The 12,500-nt window shown below is 35.3% G+C and overlaps 2 protein-coding genes across 2 annotated transcripts in view; one reads left to right on the top strand and one right to left on the bottom strand.

The window, feature by feature from the left end:
• Positions 1-4,131: 4,131 nt before the first annotated feature.
• On the bottom strand, positions 4,132-7,881 carry LOC137656313 (uncharacterized). The gene is made up of 4 exons (XM_068390486.1): positions 7,720-7,881; positions 6,775-7,452; positions 6,370-6,561; positions 4,132-5,535 (listed from the first exon to the last, which is right to left on the bottom strand). Exons 1-4 carry the CDS (start codon positions 7,879-7,881, stop codon positions 4,132-4,134), a joined length of 2,436 nt encoding a protein of 811 aa, XP_068246587.1.
• Positions 7,882-8,019: 138 nt separating this feature from the next.
• LOC137656312 (uncharacterized) overlaps positions 8,020-12,500 on the top strand; it is a 33,688-nt gene continuing 29,207 nt past the window's right edge. The window contains exon 1 of the mRNA XM_068390485.1: positions 8,020-8,082. Within this exon, the coding sequence (XP_068246586.1) occupies positions 8,020-8,082 (63 nt within the window). The remainder of the gene's footprint in view (positions 8,083-12,500) is intronic.

Raw genomic sequence — 12,500 nt, 5'->3', positions numbered from 1 at the left:
TTTCGAATTTTGACGTGATATTTTTCCAGAATAGGTGAGATTTTTAGCCTATTTTTAAAACGTTTTTTTTTTTTTCCGAATCTTGATATATTATTTTTCCTGATTTGAGGAGATATTTATATTTAGTGAGAAAGAATCTTTCTCTTCACGTTAACAAATAATTTTATTAGGAAAGAATGACCTTGGATTTTCGAAGAATGTTTCTCTTGAGTCCAGGAACGAATTATTTAGCGTTTCAAGAAATGCATATATCTCAGGATTTTCGGGGACATTTCCCATTAATATTGGGAAGGAATTATGTATATTATATACGAGAATTATATTGCGAGAGTTGGAAATGTACATTTCTCCCCAGTTGTTGGAAATATTTGATTTAGAATTCAGACACTTTATTATTCTGGGAAATATTCACCCTCGCACCGATAAACTCATCATCATCTCCTCCTACACCTATTGATGCAAAGGGCCTCGGTTAGATTTAGCCAGTCGTCTCTATCTTGAGCTTTTAATTCAATACTTCCCCATTCATCATCATCTACTGCGCGCTTCATAGTCCCCATCCATGTAGGCCTGGGTCTTCCAACTATTCTAGTGCCTTGTGGAGCCCAGCTGAACATTTGGTGAACTAAGCTCTCTTGGGGAGTGCGAAGAGCATGCCCAAACCATCTCCATCTACCCCTCATCATGATGTCATCCACATATGGCACTCTAGTAATCTCTCTTATAGTTTCATTTCTAATCCTGTTCAGCCATTTAACTCCCAATGCCCATCTGAGGGCTTTGTTCTCAAATCTACCAAATCTATTGGAGATTGTGTCATTGTCATACCATGACTCATGTCCATAGAGTAACACCGATCTCAAAAAACTGATATATAGCCAGATTTTATTTTAAAATCCTCCTAATTAATAATTCTTGGAGTTTTTTTATTTTGGATAAAGCCGTTTTAAGAGTAAAAGAATAATTACCATTTCTTTAAGGTTTTCATCACTATATTTATCTGGTTTGGTGTTTCTTCAAGGTTTTCATCACTATATTTATCTGGTTTGGTGTTTCTTCAAGGTTTTCATCGCTATATTTATCTGGTTTGGTGTTTCTTCAAGGTTTTCATCGCTATATTTATCTGGTTTGGTGTTTCTTCAAGGTTTTCATCGCTATATTTATCTGGTTTGGTGTTTCCTCAAGGTTTTCATCACTATATTTATCTGGTTTGGTGTTTCTTCAAGGTTTTCATCGCTATATTTATCTGGTTTGGTGTTTCTTCAAGGTTTTCATCACTATATTTATCTGGTTTGGTGTTTCTTCAAGGTTTTCATCGCTATATTTATCTGGTTTGGTGTTTCTTCAAGGTTTTCATCGCTATATTTATCTGGTTTGGTGTTTCTTCAAGGTTTTCATCGCTATATTTATCTGGTTTGGTGTTTCTTCAAGGTTTTCATCACTATATTTATCTGGTTTGGTGTTTCTTCAAGGTTTTCATCACTATATTTATCTGGTTTGGTGTTTCTTCAAGGTTTTCATCGCTATATTTATCTGGTTTGGTGTTTCTTCAAGGTTTTCATCACTATATTTATCTGGTTTGGTGTTTCTTCAAGGTTTTCATCACTATATTTATCTGGTTTGGTGTTTCTTCAAGGTTTTCATCGCTATATTTATCTGGTTTGGTGTTTCTTCAAGGTTTTCATCACTATATTTATCTGGTTTGGTGTTTCTTCAAGGTTTTCATCGCTATATTTATCTGGTTTGGTGTTTCTTCAAGGTTTTCATCGCTATATTTATCTGGTTTGGTGTTTCTTCAAGGTTTTCATCACTATATTTATCTGGTTTTGTGTTTCTTCAAGGTTTTCATCACTATATTTATCTGGTTTGGTGGAAGAGGACGAATTTGATAGAAGTTATTGGAGAGGACGCATCAGGCAACCGACCCCTTAGTGTAGGGATCACTGTGGGAATGAAGAGATTTATCTGATTATTTGAAAGATATCTCTTCAGTTATCATTTTTATATAATTTCTTGATTTTTATATGATTTCACTTTAATTTTTTAGGTTTTATAAATAATCATTGGGAATTCAGGAAAAGTTCTTCCAAGTCTTTAATAGATTATCTGGTAAGAGGTTCCTTTATCAGTTATTGAATTATGCTCAGAATTTTTTGCTACAACGAATCTTTTAGTCAGATTACTCGTCCTTAAGGAATAATCTCGGATGATAATGAATCAGGAGGTATCGTAGTTTGATAGGATTATCCTTTTGAAATTTCATTGTTGCAATAGTCGCTACATTTCTCGTTGTAACAACATTTACCTTGGCAAAAGTTATTTGTTTTGGGCTCTCTCTCTCTCTCTCTCTCTCTCTCTCTCTCTCTCTCTCTCTCTCTCTCTCTCTCTCTCTCTCTCTCTCTCCAATGAAGATATTTTTATACTGCACCTTCTATAGCATCACTCCGTACAAGAATGTTGTGACCTGATAAGTAACGTCTCTGCCTGGTGTTTGCCAGTCGGGGGTTCGAGTCCCGCTCAGACTCGTTAGTGTCATTAGTGTCTGCAACCTTACCGTCTTTGTGAGCTAAGGTTGGGGGAGCCTATAGGTCTATCTGCTGAGTCATCAGCAGCCACTGTCTGGCCCTCCCTGGTCCTAGCTTGGGTGGAGAGGAGGCTTGGGCGCTAATCATATACTATTTGGTGAGTCTCTAGGGCACTGTCCTGCTTGCTATGGTAATGTCACGTCCCTTGCCTCTGCCATTCATGAGTGACCTTTAAACCTTTAAAGAAATGTATATAAGATTCCGGTGTAAATCCAAGACGATTCATTGCTGTACAGTATATTGTTATTATTACAAAGGTGTTTGAAATAATAATGTAAATGGTAGAGTTTAGTGTTTGAAATAATAATGTAAATGGTAGAGTTTAGTGTTTGAAATAATAATGTAAATGGTAGAGTTTAGTGTTTGAAATAATAATGCAAATGGTAGAGTTTAGTGTTTGAAATAATAATGCAAATGGTAGTTTAGTGTTTGAAATAATAATGTAAATGGTAGAGTTTAGTGTTTGAAATAATAATGTAAATGGTAGAGTTTAGTGTTTGAAATAATAATGTAAATGGTAGAGTTTAGTGTTTGAAATAATAATGCAAGTGGTAGAGTTTAGTGTTTGAAATAATAATGCAAATGGTAGAGTTTAGTGTTTGAAATAATAATGTAAATGGTAGAGTTTATTTGGAAGACTATTTTACTCCATGGTAGGTGTCAAACTGCGTCCTTTGTGACTTCCTTCCTCCATATTGTTATTAGTTATTGTTGCATTGTTTATCTTGTTGAGCTGTTTATCTTGTTGAACTCTCTCTCTCTCTCTCTCTCTCTCTCTCTCTCTCTCTCTCTCTCTCTCTCTCTCTCTCTCTCTCTCTCTTATAAATACATTAAGTTCCCCTTTTGGATGTCAACAAATGATAGCTTTTGTTTCCTTGAGAACAAAAGATGATTTAATGTCACTTTAAATCAAATAAATCCGAGGTAATCCTGAAATAAAGATCTCCATAATTGATTTACTTAATTTTTCCACAGCTCTTCGATATCAATTTAGAAGAGTCGTTTTTCCATTATTCTTCGAGGATTTTATTCAATATCTCCACAGTTCTTTGAGAATCACAAGGGGAAACCTTGGTTTAAAATGTGGGTTTCTTATTCGTTTTTAATCAAATCATGTAAGATTGGTTACGAGCTCCAATCCTGGCATACTTATAAAAAAATGAATTATTATTATAAAAAATTAATTATTATTATTATTACTTGCTAAACTACATCCCTAGTTGGAAAAGCAAGATGCTATAAGCCCAGGGGTCCCAACAGAGAAAATAGCCCAGTGAAGAAAGGAAACAAAGGAAAATAATGTATTGTAAGAACAATGACATTTGAATAAATATTTCCTTTATAAACTATGAAAACTTTAACAAAACAAGAGGAAGAGAAACGAGATAGAATAGTGTGCCCGAGTGTACCCTCAAGCAAGAGAACTCTTAACCCATAATTATAAAAAGATGAATTATTTCTATTATTTCAATATCATAACTGTATCTCATTCGATTATAATTCTCATAAATTCTCACCAATGAATCATTGGTATGATCCTCATCATTCAAAAACTACAAATGAGCATCATCATCTGAGAATCATTATCGATTCTAATCCACTGAGAATCATTATCGATTCTCACCCACTGAGAATCATTATGGATTCTCACCCCCTGAGAATCATTATCGATTCTCACCCACTGAGAATCATTATGGATTCTCACCCACTGAGAATCATTATCGATTCTCACCCCCTGAGAATCAGTATCGATTCTCATCCACTGAGAATCATTATCGATTCTCATCCACTGAGAATCATTATCGATTCTCGCCCCCTGAGAATCATTATCGATTCTCGCCCCCTGAGAATCATTATGGATTCTCATCCACTGAGAATCATTATCGATTCTCACCCCCTGAGAATCATTATCGATTCTCATCCACTGAGAATCATTATGGATTCTCACCCACTGAGAATCATTATCGATTCTCACCCCCTGAGAATCATTATGGATTCTCACCCACTGAGAATCATTATCGATTCTCACCCCCTGAGAATCATTATGGATTCTCACCCCCTGAGAATCATTATCGATTCTCACCCCCTGAGAATCATTATCGATTCTCATCCACTGAGAATCATTATCGATTCTCATCCACTGAGAATCATTATGAATTCTCATCCACTGAGAATCATTATCGATTCTCACCCCCTGAGAATCATTATCGATTCTCACCCACTGAGAATCATTATCGATTCTCACCCCCTGAGAATCATTATCGATTCTCACCCACTGAGAATCATTACCGATTCTCACCCCCTGAGAATCATTATGGATTCTCACCCACTGAGAATCATTACCGATTCTCACCCACTGAGAATCATTATGGATTCTCACCCACTGAGAATCATTATCGATTCTCACCCCCTGAGAATCATTACCGATTCTCACCCACTGAGAATCATTACCGATTCTCACCCACTGAGAATCATTATGGATTCTCACCCACTGAGAATCATTATCGATTCTCACCCCCTGAGAATCATTACCGATTCTCACCCCCTGAGAATCATTACCGATTCTCACCCACTGAGAATCATTATGGATTCTCACCCACTGAGAATCATTATCGATTCTCACCCACTGAGAATCATTACCGATTCTCACCCACTGAGAATCATTATGGATTCTCACCCCCTGAGAATCATTACCGATTCTCACCCACTGAGAATCATTACCGATTCTCACCCACTGAGAATCATTATGGATTCTCACCCACTGAGAATCATTATCGATTCTCACCCCCTGAGAATCATTACCGATTCTCACCCACTGAGAATCATTACCGATTCTCACCCACTGAGAATCATTATGGATTCTCACCCACTGAGAATCATTATCGATTCTCACCCCCTGAGAATCATTACCGATTCTCACCCCCTGAGAATCATTACCGATTCTCACCCACTGAGAATCATTATGGATTCTCACCCACTGAGAATCATTATCGATTCTCACCCACTGAGAATCATTACCGATTCTCACCCACTGAGAATCATTATGGATTCTCACCCACTGAGAATCATTATCGATTCTCACCCACTGAGAATCATTACCGATTCTCACCCACTGAGAATCATTATGGATTCTCACCCACTGAGAATCATTATGGATTCTCACCCCCTGAGAATCATTATCGATTCTCACCCACTGAGAATCATTACCGATTCTCACCCACTGAGAATCATTATGGATTCTCACCCACTGAGAATCATTATCGATTCTCACCCACTGAGAATCATTACCGATTCTCACCCACTGAGAATCATTATGGATTCTCACCCACTGAGAATCATTATGGATTCTCACCCCCTGAGAATCATTATCGATTCTCACCCACTGAGAATCATTACCGATTCTCACCCACTGAGAATCATTATGGATTCTCACCCACTGAGAATCATTATGGATTCTCACCCACTGAGAATCATTATCGATTCTCACCCCCTGAGAATCATTATCGATTCTCACCCACTGAGAATCATTACCGATTCTCACCCACTGAGAATCATTATGGATTCTCACCCACTGAGAATCATTATCGATTCTCACCCCCTGAGAATCATTATCGATTCTCACCCCCTGAGAATCATTATCGATTCTCACCCCCTGAGAATCATTATCGATTCTCATCCACTGAGAATCATTATGGATTCTCACCCACTGAGAATCATTATCGATTCTCACCCACTGAGAATCATTATCGATTTTCACCCACTGAGAATCATTACCGATTCTCACCCACTGAGAATCATTATGGATTCTCACCCACTGAGAATCATTACCGATTTTCACCCACTGAGAATCATTATGGATTCTCACCCACTGAGAATCATTATCAATTCTCACCCCCTGAGAATCATTATCGATTCTCACCCCCTGAGAATCATTATCGATTCTCACCCACTGAGAATCATTATCGATTCTCATCCACTGAGAATCATTATGGATTCTCACCCACTGAGAATCATTATCGATTCTCACCCCCTGAGAATCATTATCGATTCTCACCCACTGAGAATCATTATGGATTCTCACCCACTGAGAATCATTATGGATTCTCACCCACTGAGAATCATTATCGATTCTCATCCACTGAGAATCATTATGGATTCTCACCCACTGAGAATCATTATCGATTCTCACCCACTGAGAATCATTACCGATTCTCACCCACTGAGAATCATTATGGATTCTCACCCACTGAGAATCATTATGGATTCTCACCCCCTGAGAAGCATTATCGATTCTCACCCACTGAGAATCATTATGGATTCTCACCCACTGTGAATCATTATGGATTCTCACCCACTGAGAATCATTATCGATTCTCACCCACTGAGAATTATTACCGATTCTCACCCACTGAGAATCATTATGGATTCTCACCCACTGAGAAACATTATCGATTCTCACCCACTGAGAATCATTACCGATTCTCACCCACTGAGAATCATTATGGATTCTCACCCACTGAGAATCATTATGGATTCTCACCCCCTGAGAATCATTATCGATTCTCACCCCCTGAGAATCATTATGGATTCTCACCCACTGAGAATCATTATGGATTCTCACCCACTGAGAATCATTATCGATTCTCACCCACTGAGAATTATTACCGATTCTCACCCACTGAGAATCATTATGGATTCTCACCCACTGAGAATCATTATCGATTCTCACCCACTGAGAATCATTATGGATTCTCACCCACTGAGAATCATTATGGATTCTCACCCACTGAGAATCATTATGGATTCTCACCCCCTGAGAATTATTACCGATTCTCACCCACTGAGAATCATTACCGATTCTCACCCACTGAGAATCATTATGGATTCTCACCCCCTGAGAATCATTATCGATTCTCACCCACTGAGAATCATTACCGATTCTCACCCACTGAGAATCATTATGGATTCTCACCCACTGAGAATCATTATCGATTCTCACCCACTGAGAATCATTGTGGATTCTCACCCACTGAGAATCATTATCGATTCTCACCCACTGAGAATCATTATCGATTCTCACCCACTGAGAATCATTATGGATTCTCACCCCCTGAGAATCATTATCGATTCTCACCCACTGAGAATCATTACCGATTCTCACCCACTGAGAATCATTACCGATTCTCACCCACTGAGAATCATTATCGATTCTCACCCCCTGAGAATCATTATCGATTCTCACCCCCTGAGAATCATTATCGATTCTCACCCCCTGAGAATCATTATCGATTCTCATCCACTGAGAATCACTACATCATTTCACATCCGAACGCGACGCGAACACAGACCCAAGACGCTATAGAATCTACTGACGATTTCTTCGTAATTGAATTACAAAATAACGAAGCGTTATTTAACGAGAAATAACGCTCTAATGTCTATTGCCCCTCTCTTGCATCTCATTACCGAAGATGTCATTCGTGACGGACGCTCACCTGTGAATTACCTGTCAATTAAAAGGGATTAAGTTCTCTTTGGTGGACAGGAGGAAGCCGTCTGTTTAGATGGGAAAGGTGACTTCGGTGTCTCCGTGGAATTTCTCTGTTGTTTCCGGAGTCTGTTTTTTGTTATTTGTTTATGTTATTGTTGTGATACATGTTGTTGTTTTTTTGTTATTGTTATTATTTCACTGCTTGGTGTGCTGTTGTTGTTATTATTATTATTATTGTTGTTTATCTTCTTCTTCTTCTTCTTCTTCTTCTTCTTCTTCTTGTTTCGAAAGATATTGATTTAATAATTAACTATTTTAATCATCTAACACGTTTACCAATAAAATTATTATCATTATCATAAATTCACACCCAAAATAAAAATATACTGTATTTTCTTTTATTATATTCTAATTATTTTCATTATTCCCTGCGATTAAACATAATAATCAATGAATATGCTTTAGATTCTAGAATTTATTAGTTCCAATAACTGGAGGGTGATTTCCCGATAAAATAAGGCTACAGTCACTGCCACATTCATCTTTTAAGCTAACTAATGGTCCCGTCCAATGAGCAAGTCTTCATTAAGAAAATAGTAAACAACTATCAGTTGATAAGGTCGAGAAGCAAATGAACTAAACAGAGATTATAGATATTAAAGGTTAACGTTATTCAAAGAAGATATAATTGTTGTGGCCTATGCGGAAACGTCCTTGTCTGGTGATAGCCAAACTTGCGTTCGAGTCCCGCTCAAATTCGTTAGGTCCTTTGGTCACTGCAATCTCACTATCCTTCTGAGCTAAGGATAATGGATTTTGGGGAGCCTATAGGTCAAGTTGTTGAGTCATCATCAGTCATTGCCTGGCCCTCCTTTGTCCTAAGCTTGGGTGCTGATGATATATGTATGTATGTATGTATGTATATATACAGTATATATATATATATATATATGTATGTATATATACATATATATATGTATATATATATATATATATATATATATATATATATATATATATATATATTATATCTATATATATATATATATATATATATATATATATATATATATATATATGTGTGTGTGTGTGTGTGTGTGTGTGTGTGTGTGTGTGACATTGTCCTGCATGATAGGACAATGTCACTGTCCCTTATCTCTGCCATTCATGAACGGCCTTTAAAGCCTTTAAACTGTCAGTTGATAAGGTCGAAAAGCAAATAAACTAAACAAAGATTATATATAGTAATGTTTAACGTTTTTCAAACAGGCTATAATTCCCATTCAACAAACATGATACTCTTGCAATTGCAGAGTAGATCGACGATTGGTCAGGAATTGAAGGAAGTGGTCTGTTTGCCTTGGAAAAGGCAATAGTATTTCCATTACAATATAAGATAAAGAGTCTTAAGTAGATTGATTCATTTTTTATTTATTTACTTTTATATTCATTTATTTATTTTGTAATTCCTCGAGAAAAGCAAGTTTACGAACATCATTTCACAATCTGAAGGGATTTTTTCACGCATATTGTTTATTTAAAGCAGTAAAAGTTGTTCTCTCTCTCTCTCTCTCTCTCTCTCTCTCTCTCTCTCTCTCTCTCTCTCTCTCTCTCTCTCTCTCTCTCTCTGTACTCGTTCGTTACTTGCTATCCTCATTTATTCTGCTTCTCAAATTTATTCCGACTTCTTTTAATTTACCTTATTTGAAATGTTACTTTTCTCTTCAATTTACTCTCTCTCTCTCTCTCTCTCTCTCTCTCTCTCTCTCTCTCTCTCTCTCTCTCTCTCTCTCTCTCTCTCTCTCTCTCTCTCATAAACTTTCTGGAACGCAACTGGACCATTGCTGCTGCTTTCAGTGGAAAAATAGACGTTTGTCTCCAAATTCACATTGAATCAGAAATAGAACATGATATTTTCACAATGAGCTCAAATTAATTATCATCTTGGAATCCTTTTTTAGTTTATTAATACCGTAATCTCATTTCAAACAAGCGTAGGTGTAAATGCCACCTGAGAAAAGATTTTATTTATTCACTTCGTATTTCAAAATCCAAGACCTTTTTAGCAAAAGTATCCAAATATATGAAATTGATGATCTATAGGGTGGTGGTGGCCAATTTGGTAACGTCCCGTACTGATGATCGTCAGACTGGGGCTCGGATCCCTCTCAAACTCGTTAGTTCTTTTGGTCGCTACAATCTCACTAGCCTTGTGAGCTAAGGATTGAGGGTTTGGGGGAGCCTATAGGTCTATCTGCTGAGTCATCAGCAGCCATTACATATCCTTCTACGAGCATGTTTATTCCTTTTATATTCTTCTGGGAGCATATTTATTCATTTTATATCCTTCTGTGAGCATATTAATTCATTTTATATCCTTCTGGGAGCATATTTATTCTTTCTATATCCTTCTGTGAGCATATTTATTCATTTTATATCCTTCTGGGAACATATTCTTTTTATATCCTTCTCTGAGCATATTAATTCCTTTTATATTCTTCTGGGAGCATATTTATTCTTTTTATGTCCTTCTGTGAGCATATTAATTCATTTTATATCCTTCTGGGACCATATTTATTCTTTTTATATCCTTCTGTGAGCATATTAATTAATTTTATATCCTTCTGGGAGCATATTTATTCTTTTTATATCCTTCTGTGAGCATATTAATTCATTTTATATCTTTCTGGGAACATATTCATTCTTTTTATATCCTTCTGTGAGCATATTAATTCTTTTTATATTCTTCTGGGAGCATATTTATTCATTTTATTTTCTTTTAGGAGCATATTTATTCATTTTATATTCTTCTGGGAGCATATTTATTAATTTTATTTTCTTTTAGGAGCAAACTTATTCATTTTATATCCTTCTGGGAGTATATTTATAAATTTTATATTCTTCTGGGAGCATATTTATTCATTTCATATCCTTCTGGGAGCATATTTATAATTTTTTTTTTTCTGGGAGCATATCTATTCATTTCATATCCGTCTGGGACCATATTAATTCATTTTATATTTTTCTGGGAGCATATTTATTCATTTTATATTCATCTCGGAGCATATTTTTTTCATTTCATATTCTTCTCTGAGCATTTTTATTAATTTTATATCCTTCTGGGAGCATATTTATTCATTTTATATTTTTCTGGAAGCATATTTATTCATTTTATATTCTTCTGGAAGCATATTTATTCATTTTATATTCTTCTGGGAGAATATTTATTCATTTTATATTCTTCTGGGAGCATATTAATTAATTTTATATTCTTTTGGGAGAATATTTATTCATTTTATATCCTTCTGGGAGCATATTAATTCATTTTATATCCTTCTGGGAGCATATTTATTCATTTTATATCCTTCTGGGAGCATATTTATTTATTTTATATTCTTTAGGAGCATATTTATTCATTTCATATATTTCTGGGAGCATATTCATTCATTTCATATATTTCTGGGAGCATATTTATTAATTATATATCCTTCTGGGAGCATATTTATTCATTTTATATCCTTCTGGGAGCATATTTATTTATTTTATATTCTTTAGGAGCATATTTATTCATTTCATATATTTCTGGGAGCATATTTATTAATTATATATCCTTCTGGGAGCATATTTATTCATTTTATATCCTTCTGGGAGCATATTAATTCATTTTATATCCTTCTGGGAGCATATTTATTCATTTTATATCCTTCTGGGAGCATATTTATTTATTTTATATTCTTTAGGAGCATATTTATTCATTTCATATATTTCTGGGAGCATATTTATTAATTATATATCCTTCTGGGAGCATATTTATTCATTTTATATCCTTCTTTAAGGACATTTATTCATTTCACACACACACACACACACACATGTATATATATATATATATATATATATATATATATATATATATATATATATATATATATATATATATATATATGGAAGCATGTTTATTTCATATACTTCTGGGAACATAATTATTCATTTTATGTCCTGGGAGCATAATTATTAATTTTATATTCTTTTGGGAGCATATTTATTCATTTTATATCATACTAGGAGTATATTTGTTCATTTTATGTATAAATTTTATGGCCTTCTGGACAATATTCATTCATTTTACATGGCATATATTTTTTCATTTTATATCCTTCTGGTAGCATATTTAGTCATTCTATCTTCCTTACTAGATCTTTCACTTGCCACATCAGCGAGATATTCCAACGTCTGCATAATATTCCTGGAATCATGGAAGCGGAAGGATATTCCAATATCTGATAACATTTCTGGGTCCCTGTGAGGAATGGGGTAATGACATCTGCGTAACATTCCTAGAAATGTTCCAACATTTTCATGACATTCCTGAAAACATTTAATCTGCATTACGTTACTGAAATTGGAGGCAGAAACATTCTAAC

This window comes from Palaemon carinicauda, chromosome 17, assembly GCF_036898095.1.
Source record: "Palaemon carinicauda isolate YSFRI2023 chromosome 17, ASM3689809v2, whole genome shotgun sequence".
Lineage (NCBI taxonomy): Eukaryota > Metazoa > Arthropoda > Malacostraca > Decapoda > Palaemonidae > Palaemon > Palaemon carinicauda.
The sequence above is the reverse complement of the archived record's forward strand: the minus strand, read 5'-3'. Positions and strand labels throughout refer to the sequence as shown.

What these genes read in the sequence shown, in the direction of transcription:
- LOC137656313 (XM_068390486.1), bottom strand. Translation starts at nt 7,881, where the DNA reads ATGAGAATCGATAATGATTCTCAGGGGGTGAGAATCGATAATGATTCT. An exon ending in TCGGTAATGATTCTCAGTGG is followed by an intron (nt 7,453 to 7,719) that starts GTGAGAATCGAT and finishes AATGATTCTCAG; the next exon opens with TGGGTGAGAATCGGTAATGA. An exon ending in TCGGTAATGATTCTCAGTGG is followed by an intron (nt 6,562 to 6,774) that starts GTGAGAATCGAT and finishes AATGATTCTCAG; the next exon opens with TGGATGAGAATCGATAATGA.